The sequence below is a fragment of the Crocuta crocuta genome, unplaced genomic scaffold (genome assembly GCF_008692635.1).
Source record: "Crocuta crocuta isolate KB4526 unplaced genomic scaffold, BGI_CrCroc_1.0 scaffold288, whole genome shotgun sequence".
NCBI lineage: Eukaryota > Metazoa > Chordata > Mammalia > Carnivora > Hyaenidae > Crocuta > Crocuta crocuta.
The window spans coordinates 1,551,700-1,576,647 of NW_027532607.1; the positions used below are offsets into that span (position 1 = coordinate 1,551,700).

At 38.4% G+C, this 24,948-nt stretch overlaps 1 protein-coding gene across 2 annotated transcripts in view; it reads left to right on the forward strand.

Annotated features, from left to right (window-relative positions):
- The first annotated feature begins 464 nt into the window (after positions 1-464).
- TLK2 (tousled like kinase 2) overlaps positions 465-24,948 on the forward strand; it is a 116,445-nt gene continuing 91,961 nt past the window's right edge. For both annotated transcript variants that reach the window (XM_077780289.1, XM_077780291.1), the window contains exons 1-2: positions 465-482; positions 1,563-1,648. In XM_077780289.1, coding sequence (XP_077636415.1) covers positions 1,568-1,648 — 81 coding nt within the window. In that variant the 5' untranslated portion in view covers positions 465-482; positions 1,563-1,567. The remainder of the gene's footprint in view (positions 483-1,562; positions 1,649-24,948) is intronic.

The window sequence follows — 24,948 nt, forward strand, 5'->3', positions numbered from 1 at the left end:
GGAGGCCCCGCCAGCCTCCCGGGCGCCCCCGAGAGCCGGCCCGCCCTCCCTCCGTGACAGGTGGGCCTGGAGTTGGGGAAAGTTTGGAGCCGGCGGGAGGCAAGGGGCGCCGGGACCAGGCCCCATCGGTTCTGCTTCCCGGCTGTGGGCTGCAGGGAGGATCCCAGTCCAAGGCCCCGCTGGAATGAGACAGAGTGGAGATTTCCTTAACATGAGTTGACATTAAATGGAATAAGCGCTGGGGCGTCATTTTCCGGGCCAGGCCTGGGGATGGAGGCTTGGGGAATGTTCCGGGAGACCCCAGGGTTTGAGGGAGGCTGCAACCTCTGCCATTCCGGCCTTGATTAGGGCAGGGGAGACGCGAGGAAGGCCACTTCGGGGAAGCACACTCCGTCCCCTTTTTCCTTTCTTTTTCTTTTTTAGGATGCCTTTCTGCCTTTTCGAGAATTTCCTTATTCCCTCGCCAACCTGCACTCGTTTGTGTGGGTGAAACTTTAATTTGTCACCCTTTCATTCCCCTTTGCCCCAGGCTCTCAATCCAGGAAGGGAAATGAAACTGGAAGACTGGTAGGGGTTGTTACAGTGAATGTGGAGTTGTTAGATTGCAGAGGAGAATGTTTAATTCATGTTCCCAGTGAACTTTTAAATCATGCCAATCATTCCAATCGCTGTTTAATAATATGTTCAAAGGGGTTCAGTGTAATGGTCTATGTTTCTAGTCCACTTTTAATGTTAGGTTTCCAGTGGGTTCTGCAAGAGTTCATCTCTTGCGATGGATGGACGTGTTTGCTGAAAGTAGCCTGTGCATTTATTGGTTGTGGAAGGAGTTTAAAAATGGTGTCCTCCTGCCCTTCCCTGCTTGGAAGGAGTGCTAAAAGCAGATGTCTAGAGGCACCTACTGCTCCAGGGAGTGGTCAGAAAAAGATTTTGTAAAGGGATGGTTGTGGCGCTCTGCTCATTTCCTGAGTGAATGCTGCTTGATGGTTTTACCATGGGTTCTCTATCAAATTTGAAATAATTAATTCCTTTTTTTTTCAGGAGCTACTGTGAGCTCTTCAGAGAAAGGAGCTGTAGAATAGCATTATTTGAAGTTATTTGTAGCTTCTGATTCATGCTGCATTATTTTTAAGTGATTATTAATGATTCATATTTTTAGTTTAAGAACTAGTTCCGGTGGGTTTGGGAAACAAATATCCGAAAGTACCTCGTTAAATTCAAAGGTTGATGGAAGGAATTTTTGCTGTTGTTGTTTTGCAAGTTAGTCCTTGTTCAACTTTTACTGAGATTATATGAGGGTCAGTTTGAGGTTGTTTGCTCCTAAAAATCAGAACTAGCCCAGGATATAGTAGCCCTCAGAAGAGAACTTCTGAGCTACTTTTAACTTTAAATGTATTACTGTTTGATGCAGTGCATTGTAGTTTATCGCTTGTATGCTGTATTTACTTGACATTTACCTGTATGTGACTGTTTAATGAAATAATGACTACGTTTTGTTGTTAACTAAAAATTAGTGCCTCATGTTTTAGCTTTTATGGTCTCACAACCTACTTTTTCTTTTCCAGTAGAAATGATGGAAGAATTGCATAGCCTGGACCCTCGACGGCAGGAATTATTAGAGGCCAGGTTTACAGGGGTTGGCGTTAGTAAGGTGAGTAATATGACCATAATGAGCACTGTTCATAGTCAAATTGAAACACTTTTAGAAAACAGTTAAGATCAATTTGGGTGGGCCATACTGGTAGATTGTAGGGGAGACGGGCTCACAGGTTCCAGTGAACTTTTAAGCTCCTACCAGTCATTCCACTAATTTAAGGGTATGTTTGAAGGGATTCTAAATGGAACTATATGCTTCTCTTTCCCCTCTTAATATAGGAGAGGTTTCCCATGGGTCTTGTTGCAAGGATACTAATGGGATGTGTATCTAGATTTTGTGCCATATTTTGTCAAAACAACTCAGTCATTAAAAAAAAAACACTTAATGAAAAGGTGTTGGCATAGATTCATTACAGTAGGTTTTTTGGATAGGTCTATGATAAGAGTTTTGAAAAATCTGCTTCTGCTGCTTGTCAGTTCTCCAAATCTGCCGCTCAGCAGATTCCTTCTGGTTGCACCCCCAGACTGCTTTCTTTCTTCCTATTTTTCCTTCTCCTTCACTACTTTTGTTCTGGGAATATAAAGTAAGATCAAGCCCCCAGGTGGTTATGTTAAGCGATGTTATGGCTTCTTCTGCGTCCTTATGTAGTTCACTCCTCTGCTCTCATAGGACTGTTTTAGTACAAAATACTTGTGATATTAATACAGTATGTAAAATATATTTATGTTTTATTTAAAAGCTTCACCGTTCTAAGATCGTTGCATTAATGGGGCTTGAGACCTGTGAATTTTTGATCTTTGACTTCACGTGATCCATTTCTGTCTGTGTTTTTCAAGAAATCGTATTTCTCCTGGAGACCTTTAAGTGTTAGTTTCATGCTTTGGTTAGTAGCTTCTTAAAGGAGAAGGTGTTGGTTGAGGTTTAGTTGGAAAAACTGGCTGCTTTTAGGGGGTCTCATAATTTTGGTGAGCTGGAGTAGGTTGTTAGTTTTTGGTCATTCAACATATACTGAGTGCCTTCCGCATACTAGACATTGTGCAGGGCGTGAGGAATGACATCTCAGCTCAATGCCTCTAAGCCTCTGCTGTGGAGAAAGCGAGAGAGAGATGGTACCTTGGTAAGATCTGGATTAGAGCCGTGACAAGGTGCTATGGAAACACAGGATTTGTTGCACATTTTGTAGTTCTTGGTTTCTTCGGCTACTTTCATTAACGTGGCACTTAGGGTGCTTTGGAGAGACCGTACTGACTGTTGATACATATTGAAGATATAAGTGTAAATGTAAGTTCTCTGATCTAGGAGAAGTAGCTTCAACTGGAAGTGAGCAGTATGTTTGAGTATTAAATTGATCTCTGGATTAAATTGATTATGTGTCTTTTAATTTGGGGATTCAGCACAAGGTTCGTATCCAAATCTGCCTGTTCAAGTGGTCACCTATGGTGTAAAAGTAAGTTTGTATTCAAATTGTATGTAGTTTAAACTCACTGGGTTTTGTTTTTCTATGTCTTTCTTTTCAGTTTTTAAGGTCATGATAGCTATATACAAGTATACTTTTGATGGGGGGGAGGAGCATAAGTGATGGCGATAATTGACATTGTGAATCTTGCTGCCCAGGCCTAAGTTAAAACTGTGTAATTAAGGTTTGGAAAACTTAATCTCTTTAATAGGAAGTTCTTCCTGTTCTATATATAAGGAAGTTTATTTAAATCCAAATGTTTTTATGCCACTAATTGTATGTTATTTTGATGTTTTTAGTCATAGTAAGTATATTGATTTTAATAAATACTATCCAAGGACTAGGAAGGGATTATTATTATTATTATTATTTTTTCCCATAGCAAAGAAACTTGGCGGGGGTGGGGGGAAGCAAGTAAATATTCTGTAGTTTGGAGTTAGGAAGAAGAAAAGGAAATCTCCATTTTGTATAACTTCTTTTGCCTGTAAGACATTGTATCCCTCAGACCACTGATTTGAAATAGGACTGAGGAGGCGGCGGCCATGTCCTGGGCGAAAAGGTGCTTTGAGAAAAGCTCCTCCTAGCTTTGAATTCCTCATCATGGGTCATCATTTCCCAATGAGGATGTCACCGAGTCGATAGTTTTCAGTTTCAGCCCTTGCTCCAAATGGGAGAGCAGAGTGACTTTCCTGTGACAGTGCCATCTAGTGGCACTGCTGCAGCCTCAGGGGCTGTCTCTGGAGTCTCTCCTAACTATTCATAACATTTTCAGTACTTTTGATGTCCATAGAAGGAAGAAAGTTAGTGCCATTGTGGATTCTTTCCTAGTGGACAAGGGTGTTTTAAGTAGCTGCAGTCTTTGAACTTCCTGGTTGTTAATAGATCTTTTGTCATGTTGCTTCAGGTGTTTTACACCTGCAAATTAGATCTACATCACAAAACGTAGACTAAAACGAAATGGTCAAAAGCCACCATACTTATTATTTATGTCTATGTTGCTTTTATGTGTAGGATTTTAACCCACAAGTGTAAAATTTTCTTGCACTTAAATGCACCCAGTTTCTGTTTCTTTTAGCATATTTAATTTATAATAACTGGTAAACCAAAAGGGTTTGTTTTGTGCCTTGGGATGCACTTTGTAGATTTTTAAGAGGTTGGGGTTTTGTGTCATGATGATAGAGGAAAGTAGCCTAATGTGTACCGAGAAAATATAGTTGGTTTTTGCTTCTGTATCTAGCTGCCTTTTTTTTTTCTTTTTTTCTTTTTTTTTTTTTGGAGGACATGTAACCATCTTTTTAGCATTTTTGAGGTGATAAGGTTAAATTGGTTTGTGAACCTGCTTTTTCATTTCTTGTTGACCTGGTAGGTGAGCTATCCTACTTCTTTTTTTAGGATCTCTTCCCTTACACTGGATAAGCCACTTCTAGTTATGTGAAACTGACTCTACCCTATATTCACGTGTTTTCAGTGAGGACCTATTGTAGCTTGTATTCATTCCCTACTATACTTTCTCTGTCTCTTTTTTTCTTTTAAGATTTTATTCTTTTAAGTAATCTCTGTATTCAAACTCACAATCCCAAGATCGGTAGTCGTATGCTCCACCATTTTGTAGCTAGCCTGGCACCCCGTTTTGACAATTTAAGTCCAGGGAGTTTCTGTGATTCCAGAGGCTATGTGAAGTAGGTAGAATTGTACCCCTGCAGGCATTTTATCTGTAGGTAGTTTAGGTTTTTGTTTTTGTTTTTAAGGTTTTACTTCTTTTTTAATTTAAGTAATCTTTACACCCAACGTGGGGCTCAAACTCCTGACCTTGAGATCAAGAGTCGCATGCTCTTCTGACTGAGCCAGCCAGGCACCCTTGTAGCTAGTTTAGTTTTAATGTTAATATAGTAATAAATACTTACACAGTACTTACTAAGTGCTAGGTACTGTTCCAAATACAATAAAAGCGATAAGTGAATTTAAATCTTGTGTAACAGGGATACTAGTCTTAATAAACCTCTGTTCTCTTTTTGCGAGACCTGCTGATGCCCACTGCATTGCCCTGGCTGGTTGAATTCTAGACTTACCAAGGATCACATTGTCACAACTTGCACTTGTGTTATAATTATATAATTTAATAAAAAAAATTTGTAAGCCAATAATGATTAATTTTGCAATAATAATTGCAAAATATAAGAATTGTTGATTCTGTGAAAACTAAGTTAACTGCCTTGGAAAAACTATAAGGGGAGCCAATAAGGAGATACCTATAAATGTTTATAAATTTTTGTTTTTTGTAATCTGGAAGAATTCTTCATTTAGATCTTTGGCAAGTATCACTTAAGTCTCGCTTCACTTTTAAAGAAGTTGAAACTAGAAATTGTGGCCGATGCACTATGGGTGTGGTTTATGTGAGATCACAACTATAGTCAGTGGATCTGTAACTCAGAAGGCCTGCATCAGAAGACTCGCAACAGAATATACATGTATAGGTTTCAAGTTCAAAGAAAATGTTGAAGGGGTAATTTATTATTTTTTTTAGATTCCCCACTGCAACCTACTGTTTTCGTTAATGTCATTAGTTTCAGTTGTGTTGAATAAAAAGGGTTAATATGGTTTGTGATGGATGGTATTGAAAAGAAGAGCAAAATGAGAATGCGTGAACCTTCTGTATTGACACAAGAACCTTCACTTTATAGAGCCTGATGTAAGACCATATATTTTTAAGTAGTATCACATAGATTTTTGATATCTTAAAGGAAAATGATCATTTTTTTAACCTCAGATTTGTGAGCGGTAACGTGATCGCTGTATTTAAAATTAAAAAATTTTTTTTTCTGATAGATCAGGTTAAATGATCAAATTTGACTTTTGAAAAGATTGATACCCTTTTCTCCTGTTATTTAGTTAGTTGCATCAATTAGAAGGTGTCAGTTTTGGATATCTAGTGTTAGCTGTTTTACATACCAATCCCAGTAATTTAAAAAAATATATGTTTTGCTGTTTTACATTTAATACATAGTTAGACAATGCTTAATAAGCGTAAATTCTGAGAGACAGTCTGCACTTAAACCATTGAGTTTTAAGGCACTATTAAATTTATTATTATGTTTGTCTTTATGTTGTCTTCTCCCTTTCATTTACTTAGTATTTGTTTAATTCTCTCATTTTACATCTAGTCAAGTATCAACTCCTGTCTCTTTCTCTGAAATTTCTCAAGCATTTGTCTGCCCTCCTTGCTACTTTCTCAGTCCTTCCTCATTCACAGCTGTAATAGCCAATCTCTCCTACCCCATTTATCTTTCTGTAAACCATCTCCAGTTATGTTTCTAAAAATACCAGTATTGTTTTATTCCCGGTTTTAGAGATTCCCATTGTCTGTTGGACCGAGCTAAAACTCCTGTCCTAATTTTTCATCGTCACGGTTAGTTGTCTGCTCTCCCAGTGCTGTGCTCTGCTCGCTCAAACCATGACTGATCTGTTAGCAAACAGGCTCATGCTGTCTCCTTTACCTTTCCTTTTTTATTTGCCTGATGAACTTTCAGCTTACTCTTCAGAGCGTAATCTAGCATGTTTTTATAGCTTTTCCAGGTATTTGCACCATTCTCATTGCATTATTTTATTAGCATTTGATAACCTACTTTTATTATGACATGTATTATTTGTTTCCCCTATTAGCCTCCTTGAGAACACACATGATATCTTTATCTGACTGTTGAAATGCTCAACCCTTCATACACGTTGAATAAGTCTTTGTTGAGTTAGAAAAGAGTATTGAGAAGATGAAAGTAGAGTTAGTCGTCATCCATATAGGCATGATCTGCTCTAGCTTATGGTTTTATTGCAGTCTCAAAATTCTTTTTCATTTAGGAGATTTAGTTCATTCATATTTAATGCAATGGTATATGTTTAGTCTTAAATCTTCCTTGTGTTTCTTTTTAAATCTTTTTTTCTGCCTCTTTTGCCTTCTTTTGAAATGATTTTTTTCATTTATTGCTTTTCTATTATGAAAGATAAAGAAATAAGCACTTAATACTTTTTCTTTCCCCTACGTTCAAGTTTTTGTCAGTTATTATTATTAAATGTTTATGTTTTTGAGAGAAAGAATGAGCACGAATGCAAGGGAGGGACAGAGGGAGGATCCGAAGTGGGCTCTGTGCTGACAGCAGAGAGCTTGGTGTGGGGCTCGAACTCATGAACTATAAGATTGTGACCTGAGCCCACACCAGGAGTTGGATGCTTAACTGACTGAGCCACCCAGGCACCCCATCATTTTTTTAAAAAATTATTTATTTATTTTGAGGAAGAGAGAGCTCTCATGAGTGTATGTGCATGTGTGCATGTACATGAGTGGGCAAGGGGCAGAGAGAGAATCTCAAGCAGGCTTCACACTGTCAGTGCAGAGTCTGATGAGAGGCTTGAACTCACGAACTGTGAGCCTAACACTCAACTGACTGAGCCACCTAGGCGCCTGGATTTTGACAAATCATTATCGCCCATAGTCCGTAGTTTACATTAGGATTCACTCTTGGTGTTGTACATTCTATGGGTTTGGTCAAATGTATAATGATATTTCTCTATTGTAGTATCATACATAGTAATTCTGTTGCCCTAAAAATCCTCTGTGCTTCTGCTTTGTATCCCTCCCTCCCCAACCCTTAGCAACTACTGATCTTTTTACTGTCTCCATAGTTTCATTGTTTCTGGAATGTCATATAGTTGGATGACATAGGATGTAGCCTTTTCACACTGGCTTCTTACACTTTGTAATATTCCTTTAAGTTTTCTCAGTGGCTTTTCATGGCTTGTTGGATCATTTCTTTTTAGCACTGAATAATATTCCATTGTCTAGATGTACCACAATTTATTATCCATTCACCTCCTGAAGGACATCTTGTTTGCTTTCAAGTTTTAGCAGTTATGAATAAAGCTACTATAAACATTTATGTGCAGATTTTTGTGAATGGTTGAAATAACTTTTATTTATTCTCTTGGGATTCATTGGGCGTCTTGAATCAATGGATTGCTGATTTTGATCAGTTGTAGAATATTCCTAGCTATCGTCTCCTCATATGTCTCCTCTACCGTCTTCTTGCACTCTGTTTGGACATGTTAGAACTTCTTACTGTATTTTCACTGCCTCCTACCCTGTTTTCTGTATGGCTGGTCCTTATTATTTCCCAGGGATGAATATTGTGTAGTTTCTTCTGACCTGCATTCCACTTCTTTATTTTCTTTTTAAATTTGTCTAATCTGCGTAAACCTATCCATTGAGTTTCCATGAGGGCTGGTTTGTTTCTGGGTCACTCTTGTCCTGAAAAGGTAGCCCTGTGCTCCTTGTTTAAAGTATGGGGTGGATTTCTCAGACTTTCCTCATTGGGGAGGTCCCAGACTTTGACTTTATTCTCTCCCCAAACCTCCAGACCTCCTAAAGTACAGCTCAGTTTCAAAGTTTTTCTTTGGAATTAAATTAGCAAATTCAAATAGAAATAAATTTTGAGTGCTGAGTTTACCTTCCTTTTCTTTTTCTTTTAGTTTATTTGGAGAGGGAGAGAGAAAGCGCGCATGCGCGAGAGTGTGCACACATGGGAGGGACAGAGAGAGGGAGGGAGAGAGAGAGGATTATAAGCAGACTCAGTACTGTCACAGTGCGGAGCTCGATGTGCAGTGAGATCGTGACCTGAGAGAAATCAAGAGTCAGTCGCTTAACCAACTGAGCCACCCAGGTATCCCCTATTCTTAATTTTAGAATGAGAGTGAGAGCGCACATGTGTGTACACATGAACAGAGACAGGGCAGAGAAAGAGAGAGAGAAGGAGAGGGAGAGAAAGAGAAGAAGAAAGAATATTTCAAGCATGGAGCCCAACATGAGGCTCAGTCTCCCACTTTGGGATCATGACCCGAGTCAGAGTCAAGAGTCGGTTGCTCAGCCAACTCAGGCGCCCCAAACTTTTTACAGTCAGTAGTAATATTGTAAACCTATTTAACACTTACAAAGTGTGCCTGGACTCCTGTGCCATAGCAGGTAAAGAATCCACACTTAGGTTTCACCCTTGTGATTTTTCACTTCTCATCTGCTTCCTTCCTTCCTCTATGGGGTGGTGTTGTCATCACTCCTTGCCATTAGCGTCACTTGCGTTATTATTATCTGTTTACTTTTAGTTAAATAAAGATTGAATTGAAGTATTCCTTAACACTATTTATAAAGGCAAGGAGAAGGAAAATAAATAAGGTATATTATCAGTGATTTCATATTTCAACCCTGAGTCTAGGGTCGGTCTTGTTCTTCTTGGCCTTGTCTGGGTCTCAAATCGCTAGGTCCCTCTTGGTGGTAGGTTTCACTTGGCCCTAAACTACTACTAGACATGATGGAACTAGATTAGTTTACAATATGCTTCCTAGTACGTTAGCCATCTTAAATGCTTCTTGGGCTAGTCTCTTCGAGTTTTTACAGTGTACTTGCCCAGTTTCCCTAATCTGGAAGGCAATTTTACTTTTTCTAGTCCCAGATATTCCTTCCTTGGACTTTAGACACACTAAAAAAAAAATAATTTCTAGAGTATTTAGTGACTTTGCCCTACAGAGGGGTTCACCTTCTTGTTTCTCTGTTCTCTCTGGTTCATTTGGGGGTAGTGTTTTGGCTTGGTGTGTGGCACAAAGCTTCTGTTGTAGGGTGGTTTGTCTTTGACCTGCCTGCCCCTTGGTCAGCTTTTTTTGCCCTTAGAGCAACTTTCATGGGAAGTCTGGTTTTATAATTTGGATTGTTCTTTTTATTTATTGATTTTTATTTTAGAGAGCGAGAGAGAGAGAACATGAACAGGGGAAAGGCACAGAGGGAGAGAGAATCTTAAGTAGGCTCCATGTGACCCCACAACCCTGGAATCATGACCTGAGCTGAAATCAAGAGATGGACACTCAACCGATTGAGCCACCCAGGCACCCCTGTTGTTGTTTTAAATTTTTTTGATGTTTGTTTATTTTTGAGGGAGAGAAAGGAAGAGACAGTACAGCAAGGGAGGTGCAGAGGGAGAGAGAGACACAGAATCTGAAGCGGGCTCCAGGCTCTTAGCTGGCAGCACAGAGCCTGATGTGGGGCTTGAACTCATGGTCACGAAATCATGACCTGAGCCAAAGTTGGACGCCTAACTGATTGAGCCACCTGGGCACCCCTGTTTTTTGGTTTTGTTTTTGTTTTTTTCAGTTTTTAATTCCAATATAGTTAACATACAGTGTTATATTAGTTTCAGGTGTATGACTCAAATTCTGTACATCATTCAGTGCTCATCACAATGAGCACTTTTTTTAAAGAAATACTTAAATTTTTTTAATGTTTATTTTTGAGGGGGGGGAACATGAGAGAGAGGGAGACACAGAATCTGAAGCAGGCTCTAGGCTCTAGAGCTGTCAGCAAAGAGCCTGATGTGGGATTGAACTCATGAATCAGGAGATTATGACCTGAGTTGATGTTGGATGCTCAACCCACTGAGCCACCCAGGGGTTCAGTGTACTTTTTAAAGTAAACCCTACCCTCCAAGATCCAGAGTTGCATGCTTTACCAACTGAGCCATCCAGGTGCCCCACACACAGTAGGTCTACTCTTTGTAGACTGTTCTTATGTTTTACCCAGGGAATACTCCTTTGCAGGTTGGAACAGTCTAGAGAATTTGGAGTACCCATGGGAGTTGGTCTCAGTTTGGTTTATTAGTTTTGCCTGTTTTCCAAGGTTTTCATGACAAAATCAGCCTTTTTGCTTTCTTCTTGCTCCCAGTACTCTAGTTTTCTAGAACCTTATCTTCACTGTTGTTGTTGTTTTTTTTTAATGTTTTATTTATTTCTGAGAGAGAGAGAGAGACAGCGTGAGCAGAGGAGGGTCAGAGAGAGAGGGAGACACAGAATCCAAGGCAGTCTTCAGGCTCTAAGCTAGCTGTCAGCACAGAGCCTGATGCAGGGCTCGAACCCACAAACCATGATATCATGACTTGAGCCGAAGTCAGACGCTTAACTGACTGAGCCACCCAGGCGGCCTCCCCCTTTTCTTTTAAACTAAGCTGTACATGCAGCTTGGGTCTCGAACTCACAACCCTGAGATCAGGAGTTGCACGCTCCATCAACCAAGCCAGCCAGACACCCATTATCTTTACTGTTTAACAGTGGAAATAATTTGCTATCCGATATAAGAGGTATCATTCCCCTCACAAATAGACTTTGTGCTGAGGAATGCTCATAGTCAAATGCTTAATAAGAGAGAATTTTTGATGTTTTAAGCAATTTAATTGGTAATTTCCTATGCAGTTTGGGATACGACTAAGAATGGAATTTTCATTATAGTCATATCTCTTAACATAACTTGTGTTTTTCAAAATGGGAATAATTTATCTTTGGTTCTAATAGTGTCTAAGAAGTTAACTAGCTGTATCACTTGGAAGTCCATTCAACTCTGGGCACTTCCAGTTAAAAAAATTTTTTTTTGATGGGGCACCTGGGTGGCTTAGTCGGTTAAGCCCCTAACTCTTGATTTCAGCTCAGATCATGATCTCATGATTGTGAGATTGAGCCTCATATCAGGCTCTCCACTGAACATGGAGTCTGCTTGGGATTCTCTTTTTCCCTCTCTCTCTCCCTCTCCCACTCGTGCTCTCTCAGAAAAAAATTTTTTTTTCATGAACTACAACAAAAGAGGGAGCCATATTTGAGATAGGGAGAATAAAACTCAAATATTCCATTTAGGAATTAATATTATCAAAGAGTGAGTAGTGGTGCTGAAATATAAAAACCTCAGGAACAAAGGCTAGAACACAATGTTACCAAAATTCTTCATTAAGCGTTTCATTGTGTATCTATAGGCTTTTGGGAATTTGGGTTGCAAATACCGTAGGAACAAGAAAAGTACCTGTTTTGCCTCTTAAGTATACTATGAAGATGGCAGAGAAGAGAATAGAAGAGGAACAGATTTCTGAAGATACTATCAAAAAAAGGGTGATATCTATTTCCTAATCTTAACTAATTGAGGGAGATAAAGAGGCTGGTCATTAAACTTTTCTTTATTGCGGTAAATACACATAAAATTTACCATTCTAATCCTTTTTAAATTTTATTTTTAAAATTTTATTATTTTTTTAATGTTTAGTTTCAAGAGAGAGACAGAGTGTGAGTGGGGGAGGGGCGAGAGAGAGGGAGACAGAATCTGAAGCAGGCTTCAGGCTCTGAGCTGTCAGCGCAGAGCACGATGTGGGGCTCGAACTCAACCAACCATGAGATCATGGCCGGAGCCAAAATTGGACAGCAAACCAACTGAGACACCCACGCACCCCTCTAATCATTTTTTTAAATGTTTATTTTTGACAGAGTGTACATGCGGGCACCAGCGAGTGGGGGACGGGCAGAGATAGAGGGAGACAGAATCCAAATCAGGCTCTGTACCGTCAGTGCAGAGTCTGACGCAGGGCTTGAACCCATGAATCGTGAGATCCTGACCTGAGCTGGAATTGGATGCTTAACTGACTGAGCCACCCAGGCACTCCCCATTCTAATCATTCTTGAGTGTATAGTGACATTAAGTACATTCACTCTTTGTGCAGCCATCACCACCATCTCAAGAAACTTCGTCTTGCAAAAATGAAACTCTGTGCTCATTATAACAGTTTACTCCTCATCTCAGACCATGGCAACTACCATTCTGTTTTCTGTTCCTATGAACTTAACTGCCTTAGAGATCTCATATAAACGGTTTCATACAGTATTTTTCTTTTTGTGACTGGTGAAATAATCACCTAGCATAATATGCTCAGGGTTGTAGCATGTGTTGCAGCATGTGTTAGGATTTCCTTCCTTTTTAAAGCTGAATAATATTCCGTTAATGTGTACCACATTTTATTTATCCATTTATCTGTCATTGGACATTGGGTTGCTTTTTCCTTTTGGCTACTGTTAATACTGCTGCTGTGAACATAGGTGTGCAAATGTCTATTTGAGTCCGTACTTTTATTTCTTTTGGGTACCTATGCAGAAGTGGAATGGCTGGGTCATATTAAATTTCATTATTTTGTTGGAGTTTGACCTCCCTTTAGCTCTTATAATGGACAAAGGGCAGCCAAAAATGGTGATTCTTTTTCCTTTAGTTCACATCTAGCAAAAGCCTAAGCTTAGGGGCGCCTGAGTGGCTCAGTCGGTTAAGCGTCAGACTTTGGCTCAGGTAATGATCTCACGGTTCATGGGTTCGAGCCCCGCGTCGGGCTCTGTGCTGACAGCTAGCTCAGAGCCTGGAGACTGTTTCAGATTCTGTGTCTCCTACTCTCTCTGACCCTCCTCTGCTCATGCTGTCCCTCTCTCTCAGAAATAAATAAAAAAGAATTTTTTTTTTAATTTAAAAAGCCTAAGCTTAGAAATTGTATTAACATCTGTAGTAGAACTAATAATAATACGCATTGCGGTTTTTGCAAATAGTACAGTTGGCCCAGGAAGTTGAAGAAATAAGCCGTCATATAATTTGGTGAGTTACATAGGATAGCCTTTTATTTTTAACCAGTTTTAGAATAATAATAGCAATCTATCCAAATTCGGTTTCCTAGAATTTTATTTTAACCAGTATTGTCTTAAGTATTAAGTCTTGTAAAGACTGTTACTGTTGCCCACATAAAGAAAATAGGATGTTAATATCAGCTGTAATGGATGTGACCTGTATGACTGATGACTTTGCTTCTATAAAGAGTAAATATGTGACTTTTGTCAAGTAAACTGCTGCCAGAGATGGTGTTAATGTGGTTCCTGTTTTGCCTGACTCCAGAGGAATACTAAGGATTAATTGTGGAATTAAAATGTAATCTGAAGGGCCGGCTGATCTCAGGAGATGGTGCCTCCAGCTCAGGATATCTTCTGTTAATGAACTCTAACAGTCAGATTTAATGTTAAAATTTAGGAGAAGCTCCTAGCATCAAAGCAAAACTAACTTACCCAGTCTCTGTTATATTAATGATTGACTAGTTAGAACCAAGACACAAAATATTCCATCAATTTCTTAAGAACCATTTGACCTGCTTGTATGATAATCTGGATAAGATGAAGGAAAAGAGGCATAATAGCTAGATTGAGGGGCGCCCGGGTGGCTTAGTCGGTTAAGCGTCCGACTTTTGCTTGAGTCATGATCTCGCGGTTCGTGGGTTCGAGCCCCGCGTCGGGCTCTGTGCTGACTGCCAGCTCAGAGCCTGGAGCCTGTTTCAGTCTGTGATTCCCTCTCTCTCTGGCCCTCCCCTGCTCACGCTGTCTCTCTCTCTCTCCTAGAAATAAATAAAAATATTAAAAAAAAAAATAGCTAAATTGAACTTGTAATGTTCAAATTTTTTAGCAATTAGAGTTCAACCAACTTTTATTGAGTCTGTACTAAATCTAGGTGTTAGGATTAAGAAAAAAGTCCGATGCACTGTATATACTTGAGGCACTTAGGCAGACAGGGACCCAGATGTCTGTGGCACATAGCTGAGGGTGAATATAGATGTGAAGGTACTGTGAGCCTAACAGAAGAGAGTGTAGTTTGCTCAGGAGTCAGATTGTGTGTGGAAAAGATGACACTTTTTCTGTGTTGCTCAGAAAGATCACCGTAACATACACCGCAGATAAACAACCTAAGAAAAGTTCTGATAAAATATTATTACAGAATGATAGTACAGATTAGCTTGGTTTTGAAGCTTAACAAAACTGCTTGGCATCTGGGGTAGAGGTTCTTTTTTCAAGATTTAATTTCAATTAGGTATGATATAATTAGTACAAAACTCAAAAGATTTCAGAGGTACACAATGAAACATCTCTTTGACACCTTTCCTATGTCCATCTGGTTTCCTTCCTTGGAGACCACCATTATTAGACAACCAACTTTTATTTATATATGTGATATGATAGGTGTGATACAAATCATATATTCTATATGTAATATATTTTATATTTACATATATATGTGTACAAATACTCCAGTATATTAGCCCTCTCTATTTTTTTTAAGTTTATTTATTTTGAAAGAGAGCACATATAAGCAGCAAAGGGGAGAGAGAGAGGGAGAATCCCAAGCAGTTTCTGCACTGCCAGTTCAGAGCCTGTTGTGGAGTTCAAACCCACAACGTGTGAGATCATGACCTGAGCTGAAATCAAGAGTTGGATGCTTAACCAGCTGAGCCACCCAAATGCCCCAGGCCCCTCCAATTTTGAAAAATACAGTGACAAGTATATTATATACACTATTGTATACATTTTTTTGTGCTTAAAATCTTAGAAATTGTTTCATAGTAGGATGTATAGAGCTTCCTAGTCCTTTTTCCAGAGGCTGCTTAATATATATTCCAGTGTCCAGCTGAACCATAATTTAACCAGTTTCCTGTTGATGGACACTTCAAGTGGACAAGATTTTTAAAATGTATTTTAATAAATAAAACATTAAAAAAAATTAAGTTTATTTATTTTGAGAGAGAGAGAGCATGTAAGTTGTGAGAGGAGGAGAGAGAATCCCAAGCAGGCTCCTGACGCGGAGCTTGAACTCAGAACTGCAAGATCATGACCTGAGCTGAAATCAAGAGTTGGATGCTTAACTGACTGAACCACCCGGGTACCCCAGGCTTTTGTTGATATAAGCAGTGGTATAGTGAATAGCCTTGTACATAATGGCATTTCATACATATTTATATATGTTTACAGGATAAATCCCTAGAAGTGGAATTGCTGGGTAAAAGAATATGAGCATTTGTAATTTCGGTAGTTATAGCCACATTGCTCTCCATGGAGAGGAGGAATATAGTTTGATATCTACCTGTAAGTCAATCAGTGTTATGTATCTTTGAATGAAACCATTGGTTTCTCCATAGTTATGGCAAGAGAGTTCGTGGACAGGTGTAAGGGTTCTTGAGCCTTGTAGAATGGTAGGTAAAATTTATATATATTTATGGATGTATCTTAGGTAAAATTTGTGGATGCGTCTTTTTTGGGAGGTAAGCGTTCCGCAGTTTTCATATATTCTTAAACAGTCTTGTGACTTAAAATATGGTTAAAAAACACTGTCTAGCAGTTGGTTACCTCAAATTAGAACACATACTGTCTTTTACAAGAAGTATTTGAACATGTATATAATAACAAGTAGTTATTAGAGATGTTGTATGGAGAGTTACTAAGCAGGAGACTTGACTCTACTTCCCAGTATTTGTTATTCTTCCTTCACTCCCTTGGGAAGCCATGTTTTGTTTTGTTTGTTTGCTTGTTTGTTTATTTATTTAAATGTTTATTTTTGAGAGAGAGGGAGAGCATGAGTGGGGGAGGGGCAGAGAGAGAGGGAGACAGAATCTGAAGCCGGCTCCAGGCTCTGAGCTGTCAACACAGAGCCTGACTTAGGGCTCAAACCTGTGAACCATGAGATTGTGACCTGAGCCGAAGTCAGATGCCTAACTGTCTGAGCCGCCTAGGTGCCCCCACCTCAATCTTAAGGAAGGAAAAGTGGGGGGGAACCCAAGAAAATGTAACAAATAAGAAAAAATTAAGGAATATGGCAGATTTAAATCCAAATGTATTGATATTAAATAAATTGTTAAAGGTCTAGCACTCCAGTTAAAAGGAAATGTCAGCTTAGGTCACTGTTATATGACCCATCTGTATGCTATCTACAAAGAAACCCACTTTATTTTTAATCTGTATCTTTATAATTAAAGGGATGAAAAAGATACTGTGTAAACACTAAGGAGGTTGGAGTGGCCATATTTGTATTAGACAAAGGAGTCTTCAGAACAAAGAAAATATTATAAGGGCAAATGAAGCACATTTCATAATGAAAAAAGGATCAATTCATTGGGAAGACCCAGCAGTCCTAAATGTCTGCATCCAGTAATAGAGCAAAGCAAAAACTGACAACTGAAAGCAGCAATTGACAAATCTATAATTGTAGTTGGAAATTACAACATTCTCTCAATAATTGATAGAATAAGCAGGCAAAAAAAAAATCAAGGATATAAAAGATTTGGACATGTCTATCAATGGACTGTACCTAATTGACAGTTAAAGAACACCATGTCCACATTCTTTTCAAGTGCACAAGGCACATTTATGAAAATAGACCTTATGCTGGGCTATGAAACATGTTTCAACAAATTTAAAAGGATTTAAATTCTAAGGAATACTCTGACTACAATGAAATTAAATAAGAAATCAAACAGAAAAGGTTGTCTGGAAAATTGCCAAATATTCGAAAGTTAAATAACACTTATAAATAAACTTTAAGTTTGAGTTCACAAGGGAAATTAGAATCTATTTTGAACTAAATGTAAATGAAAACACAGTATATCTAAATTTGTGGAATGCAGCTAAAGTGGTGCTTTAGGAGAAAACTTAAAGGTTCAAAAAAAACGGTCCAAAATCAGCGGCCCACGCTTCTGCCTTCAGAAGCTAGGAAAAGAGTAAAGCTAAGTGGAAGGAAAGAAATAAAGAGCTGAAATAAATGAAACAGAAGGCAAATCTGAATAAGCCTAAATTTATTTAAAAAAATGGATACACGATCACTTTTTGAAAATTAGTTGTATTTCTGCATACTAGCAGTGTACAGTTGGCAATTGAAATTTGAAAAACAATACTATTTACAATAGCATCAAGTAATAGAAATATAAAAACATTCCCCAAGAACAGAAGAGTGAGAATATTTGTTGGAGTTCCTTGTAATAGAAGTTACCTTGTTTTCTCATTTCATTGATGAGGGCATTGAAATACAAAGGATGATTGGGGCGCCTGAGTGGCTCAGTCGATTGGGCGTCCGACTTCAGGTCATGATCTCACAGTTCGTGGGTTTGAGCCCCGCGTCGGCCTCTGTGCTGACAGCTAGCTCAGAGCCTGGAGCCTGCTTCAGATTCTGTGTCTCCATCTCTCTCTGACCCTCCCTTGCTCACGTGCTCTCTCTCTCTCTCTCTCTCTCTCAGAAATAAATAAAACATTAAAAAAATTAAAAAAATATACATAAAAAATTTAAAAAAGAGAAACAGGATCATAGAAAGTTCATTTGTTTATGAGTATGCCTTTATTAAACACCTATTACATAATAGATACTGTGCTGGGGATAGTAGTATATTGTAGTGAATAAAGAAGATAATCCCTGCCCTCATGAAGTTTATAATCGAGTGAAGATTGAAGGGAGAACTAGATTTAGGTCACTGAATTTCCAGGTTTAGGTTAGCATTGTTAAATTATACCTATCTTTTTTTTTTTTTTTAACCATTCCTTCTATTTTTTAAGTTAACTTAAAAGTACACCCAACACACGGGGCTTGAATTTAACAACCCCAAGACCCATGCTCTGCCAGCTGAGCCAGGCGGGGGAGAGGGGAGCTGCATTTTTAATTTAGATGAATGGTTCAAAGCTTTACCTTTTAGCTGTATCTGAAATATTGTAGCTAGTTGAATAATCTAGTCTCTGTGGGGCAAACTGTTTTATTGTAATACATGCTTGACAGTTTATAGGGTAAGTAAAACTGGTTGGCTTGGCCTCTTGAACTGTTGGTGGGAATGCAAACTGGTGCAGGCATTGTGGAAAACAGTATGGAGGTTCCTCAAGAAATTAAAAATAGAACTACTCTGTGATCCAGGAATCGGATGCTACTGGATATTTACCCAAAAAATACAAAAACACGAATTCAAAGGGATACATGCACTCCTATGTTTATTGTAACATAGGAGTTAGTATAATAGTATATAATATAATGCTAAGTGAAATCAGTCAGAGAAAGAAAAATACTATACGATCTCACTCCTCTGTAGAATTTAAGAAAAGACAAATGAGCAAAAGGAGAGAGAGATAAACCAAGAAATAGACTCTTAACTTAATAGACCAAACTGATGGTTACCAGAGGGGAGGTGGATGAGGGATGGGGTCAATAGAGGATGGGAAGTAAAGAGTACACTTACATTGATTTTTAAAAAAAGGAAAATGATTTTTAAAAATAAAAAGATGTTCATCTTTGTCCTTCTAGCAATGAGTCCTTTTCTGCTATGCTTTTGGGATAAATATTAAGTTGTGCAAAACTGATAGCCATGTAGAAAAAAACAAAACAAAACGGATATGTTTGGTTGGTTAAAGTTTCATGTTGAAGGTGGTCCTTGAATAGCCTCTCTATTCCCAAGGGGAAAGAAATACCTAATCTTCACTGAATACCACGTCATAGACGCGGCATTGTTTTCTTCCTTCCTAATATATAGTATTAGGATCTTCTAATTAGGTGGGTGTTTTTCCCCTCTTTTATCATAGATGAAAAGACCAGAGCTCCTATAGTTTAGGTGATTTGCTCAGTTTCATATGCTGGTTCACTGATTTCCCACACTTGTCTGATTTTAAACTGTTGGTATCAGCTGGTCTCACTAATTTTTCTATTGGTCACACCTGGGCCATCTCATTCTTTCTCATTCAGGAAATGCACTTAACAGTTCTAAGTATGAATCTCTTCTTTATTTTATGATTTTTAAAAAAGTATTCATATTTGAGGGAGAGTGTGCAAGCGGGGTAGGGGCTGAGAGAGAGAGAGAGGGAGGGAGGGAGGGAGAGGGAGAGGGAGAGAGAGGGTGAGGGACAGAGGATCCTAAGTAGGCTCTTTGCTAACAGCTGAGAGCTGTCAAACTCACAAACTGTGAGATCCTGTCCTGAGCCGAAGTCAGACAGTTAACCAACTGAGCCATCCAGACACCCCTATTCTTTATTTTAATGTTTGTTCATTTTTGAGAGAGAGCAAGCGAGTGAGTGGGGGGAGGGGCAGAGAGAGAGGGAGACACAGAATCCCAACCAAGCTCCAGGCTCTGAGCTGTCAGCAGAGAACCTACTGGACCCGGGGTCCGAACTCATGGACCTCGAGATCATGCCCTGAGCCATTCTGATGCTTAACTGACTGAGCCACCCAGGCGCCCCACGTCCTTGATGATATGGCTTTTTACAGATGAGTAAATTGAGGCTCAGAGCAGTTGACTTGATAAAGGTTGTACCACAATCATTAAGTGGCAGAACTGGAATTTAGTCTCCTGACTCCTAGGATTATACCAGTATATTAGGCTCTGCAGTAGAAATTTTGTTACAGTTTCCTGTAAGAGTTGGCAGTTGGTTTGTTTCTTACAGATTAGTTAATGATCTCTTCAAAGCAGTAAAAGCCAGGAACTTAAACTTACTGATCATCAAACTTTCTTCAGGGTTATGTACTTCTTGGATATTTTAAATCTAGATTATGTTGATCTTTGTTTTTCTTATGACCATTTCTTCTGTGTTGTCTTTACTGTGAATATGCCCCCAGGATTTTGTACAGAACTCCTCTTCTATTTATAAATATTGAATTTGTAGTTTTTAAGATTAAAAAGGGGTTTCTAAGCATAAGGAGAAAGGCTGAAGCTACATAGTAATCTTTCTAGTGAAATACATAGTAGTCATCTGTATGACTTGCTTCTACATATATTGAAGTCATACTCCTTTCCCTTACAATTAGTTTTTAATGATTTTTAATTATATAAGGAGTGCATGCATACTTTCATAATAATGTAAACTGTAATTGCTCTGAAAAGTTAGAGATGTATCCATCTAGATTAAAAAATTTTTATTTAATGTTTGTTTATTTTTGAGAGAGAGACAGAAGGTGAACAGGAGAGGGACAGAGAGAGAGAGGGAGATACAGTCTAAAGCAGGCTCCAGGCTGAGCTGTTAGCACAGAGCCTGATGTGGGGCTCAAACCAACGAACTGTGAGATCATGACCTGAGTTGAAGTTGGAAGCTTAACTGACTGAGCCACCCGGGTGCCCCTACATATTTAAAGTACTGTACTTATCTACTTGCATATATATTTTTGCATAGAAAACACATTACTGATTTTTTTGATTTTTACAGAATTCGAATCCTACTATCATTACTCTTCTGAAACTTGTTTCGAGATCTACCATTTAGATATTGCTACGTAGACCTAGTTTGGATTATTGTTCGTTCGGCCCTTCCTTCCTTCCTTCCTTCCTTCCTTCCTTCCTTCCTTCCTTCCTTCCTTCCTTCCTTCCGGAGAGAGAGAAAGAGAGAAAGAGAGAACTTGTACCTGTGCACATGCAGGAGGAACAGGGAAGGAACAGAGAGAGGGAGACAGAAGATCCACAGGAGGCTCCTCTCTGACAGCTGATAGGTGACCCTCAAAACCTCCTTCCCTCTCACTTCTAGGCAACTACTACCAGTCCACTTTTTGTTTCTAGAGATTTGCATATTCTGAACATTTCATATAATGGAATCATACAATATGTGGCCCTTTGTGAGTGGCTTCTTTAATTTAGCATCATATTTACAAGGTTCATTTATGTTATAGCATGTATCAGAACTTCATTTATTTTATTGCCATATAATATTCCACTGTATGGATATGCCACATTTTGTTTATCCATTTTTCAGTTGATGGACATTTGGTTTTTTTCCCCATTTTTTGGCTTTTATGAATAATGGTGTTGTGAATATTCATGTACGTATTTCTGTGTGCACATGTTTTCATTTCTCTTGGCTGTATTCCTAGTGGTGGATTCTTGGATCTTATGGTCAAGGGATTCCCTGTTAAAGGCTGGAACTAACGTAAAACTCTTAAGATCTCTTTTGTAAAAAAAAAAAAAAAGTTTTTAAAGTTTATTTTGGGGGCGGAGAGACAGAGTACACCTGTGTATTAGTGGGGATGGGGCAGAGAGAGGAGAGAGAGAATCTCAAGCACGCTCTGTACTATTAGCTCAGAGTCTGACGCGAGGCTCAGTCTCAGTAACCACGAGATGACTGAGCCACCCAGGCGCGCCTAATGATCTGATCTCTTTTTTAGTTCTTAGTCTAACCATTTGAGTTAAATAAGAGCTGCCAGACTTTTCCAGTATGGCTGCCCTGTTTTAGATCCCTAACTGCAGTGCCTGAGGGTTAAACTTTCTCCATATACTTGCTGACACGTTATTATCTGTTTTGATTATATGCATCAGATCTTGAGTGAATTATGTAAACTTTATAGGCAGATTTCTAGGAGAGAAGACAGTTAAAGGATTTCTTGTTTTTCTTATTGTTGGGCTTGTTGTCTGGAAATCGGTATTATTAAATAGTATGGTTAGGGTTTGGCATGACTGAAATGTTACTAAAAGTCATTAATATCAATTAAAGATTTTTTTTGACAGTGTAATATAACATTTTTGTTTACTTACTAAAACAATTTAAAATCCGTTTTTTGGGGGTTTTTTTGGTGGAGGCCATGTTTTTTGTTGTTATTTTGGTCTGGTATATTCACTGTAAATTTCAGTTATTCTGATTTTTTGTTTGTGGAGAAGTTTTTTAAAATTAAATTTTTAATTTTAATTCCAATATAGTTAACATATAGTGTTATTAGTTTCAGGTGTACAATATAGTGATTCATCAATTCTGTGTTACTCAGTGCTCATCATAATTAATGAAGACTTTTTTTTTAAGTGAAGTGTAATTGTCATGTAACATTATATTTCAGATAGACAGTAAAATCACCCCACTTTGGTCAAAATTAAATGGAAGTAAGAAATGAACTTCCTTATACCTGTGCCACCCAAGTATTTTTGCTACTGTTATTATTAGAGTTAAATCACTTGATTCAGTTGACCATTTATTCTGTTTTTCTAGAGTAAGTAGATAGCTTCACTTGGAATCATGGTTATTGTAGTAGAAGAGCTACCTCAGTTACCAATAAAAGTTATATTGGAATGGATTGAAGTGGTGGAAGATTGTTTTTGTTCTTTACAAATTTTTTTTCTTTAGGAGAGTGTTGCTGAAAATGATTTTACAAGTTTAAACATACAGTACTCCCTGCTAAACTACTTCCAGAATGTTCTGGATTCTGCTAGTTTCTGAATATGTTCATTCTAATTATGCATCCTGAAACTGGGGAAATAACCACATCAGTGTTCATTAGCCACTGTTAGATGGACCTGTACTCAAACTCCAATGTGATCACCTGACCTGCATAAAGCCCCTCTTCTGACTGGTAGACCACAGTGATGTTTTGAGTTTTCTGGAATTAGTATCTGTTCAGAGCCAGTGTCTAATAATCCTCAAAATGTCTTTGATGATTTCATTTTCCCCCGTGCAGACACCTTGGTAAAAGGTCAGTCCTTTTGGGGAAAGCCTGGGGGAGAAAGATTAACAGTGTAAATTTTGGGTGGTGTAGCAGGATCCTTCCTCAAGGAGACCTCCCTCATTCATTGGTTCTGGGTCTATAAACTGACTCAAGTCTTGGGATTGATTGAGGGGTTGTGGCTCAGTGTTTTTAATGATTGAGGTTTATGCTGTTGTTCACTTGACCTAGACTCTTCTGCTTATACAGATCAGGAAGAATTAGTGGACTTCCCATCTATTTCACCGCTGGGAACACTGATCAGTTAGCCAATGGGAGGTCTCTGGGAGTCAGACTCCTCGATTGCTGACTTGACTTTGCTATGGTGTGAACAGGTGGTGCTACTCAAAGTATGGAGACCCATAGTTTTACTTTCTATTAGGTAGAGACTTTAATGGAGTATCTTTACTGCAGCAGGTAGTTTGACCCTGTCGTCAGCTGTGCTCCTCTATACTTAATCAAGTTTCGTCTGCCGGTCTCAATTCCTTTTAAGATGCCAATTTAGTCTAAGGAGGAAATGAAAACTTCAGAAATTCAACGAATGTTGACATTTTAAACTTTTACAGGAGTGAAAAGATTAACCCTTGGCCCCTACTTCTACAAGTTTTTCTTCTGTTGTTACGGGCTTCATTCATGTGCTTTGAAACGCTGGCTGTCAACGTTTGTATCTTAACCTCAAATTTCATGGGTTTATAATTTATCCAGTTTTGGGGTTTTTTTTGGCTTGTAACTGAAATATTTTTTTAAGCCACTCTACCCCCCAGTGCATTTTAAGTATATTAGAAATGTTTTATTTTGTTTTTTGTTTTGGAAACCATACTTTTTTTTTTTAAACAAGAAAATTGACTTTGTGTCTATTTCTTAAACTGCCCATTTGGTTTTCTACTTACGAAAAAATGAATAGTAGCAGGAGACAGGATAAATAGTTGAAATGTTGGCATAGAAAATAAGGCTTTTGCTAAGGAGTCTTACTATCATACATTGTTAAAAAAAATTCTTTCTAGCTTCTTTTTGAGCCTGAGATGACTCTTTGAAGGGACAGTTTCCCCTGCCCAGTGACTTGGATGTTGGTAAGCATTCTTCTAAATAGCTATTGTGTATCAAATATCAAGTGACAGACTATTTTACTTAAAAAATAAATGAAAAAATACAATGTAGTTATTAAATTTAATTCATATAAATGAAGGCATACATACAAGAGTATGAATTTACCATTACAATTTAAGGTTTTAAAAAGATAAGAAAAGAAAGAGAACAAAATAATAAAAATACAAGAAGAAATAAATACACAGCAAAACAGGAGACTAGCAATTAATCCAGAGTTGGAAAATTGGGAAACAACAAGAAAAATTGAGGGAGTAAATTAGTTATAATGAAAGATACTGAGGACCTACAAAGTAAAAAAAAAAACTGGAAATGAATGCTTTTGGCTATTAATATAAAAGTCTCAGTGAAGTAAATAATTTTACTCAGAGTAGGAATTCATCTTGACAAAATAAGATGGGAAAATTCAGGATAGACTACTCTATTACCAAGGAAAAATCAAGATTATAAAATGATCGGGGCGCCTGGGTGGCTTAGTCGGTTAAGCGTCCGACTTTCGCTTGGGTCATGATCTCGCGGTTCGTGGGTTCGAGCCCTGCGTCGGGCTCTGTGCTGACTGCCAGCTCAGAGCCTGGAGCCTATTTCAGAGTCTGTGTCTCCCTCTCTCTCTGACCCTCCCCTGCTCATGCTGTCTCTCTTTCTCTCCTAGAAATAACAGACTGCGTGGTTTAAAAAAAATTTATTTTCTCATTCTTC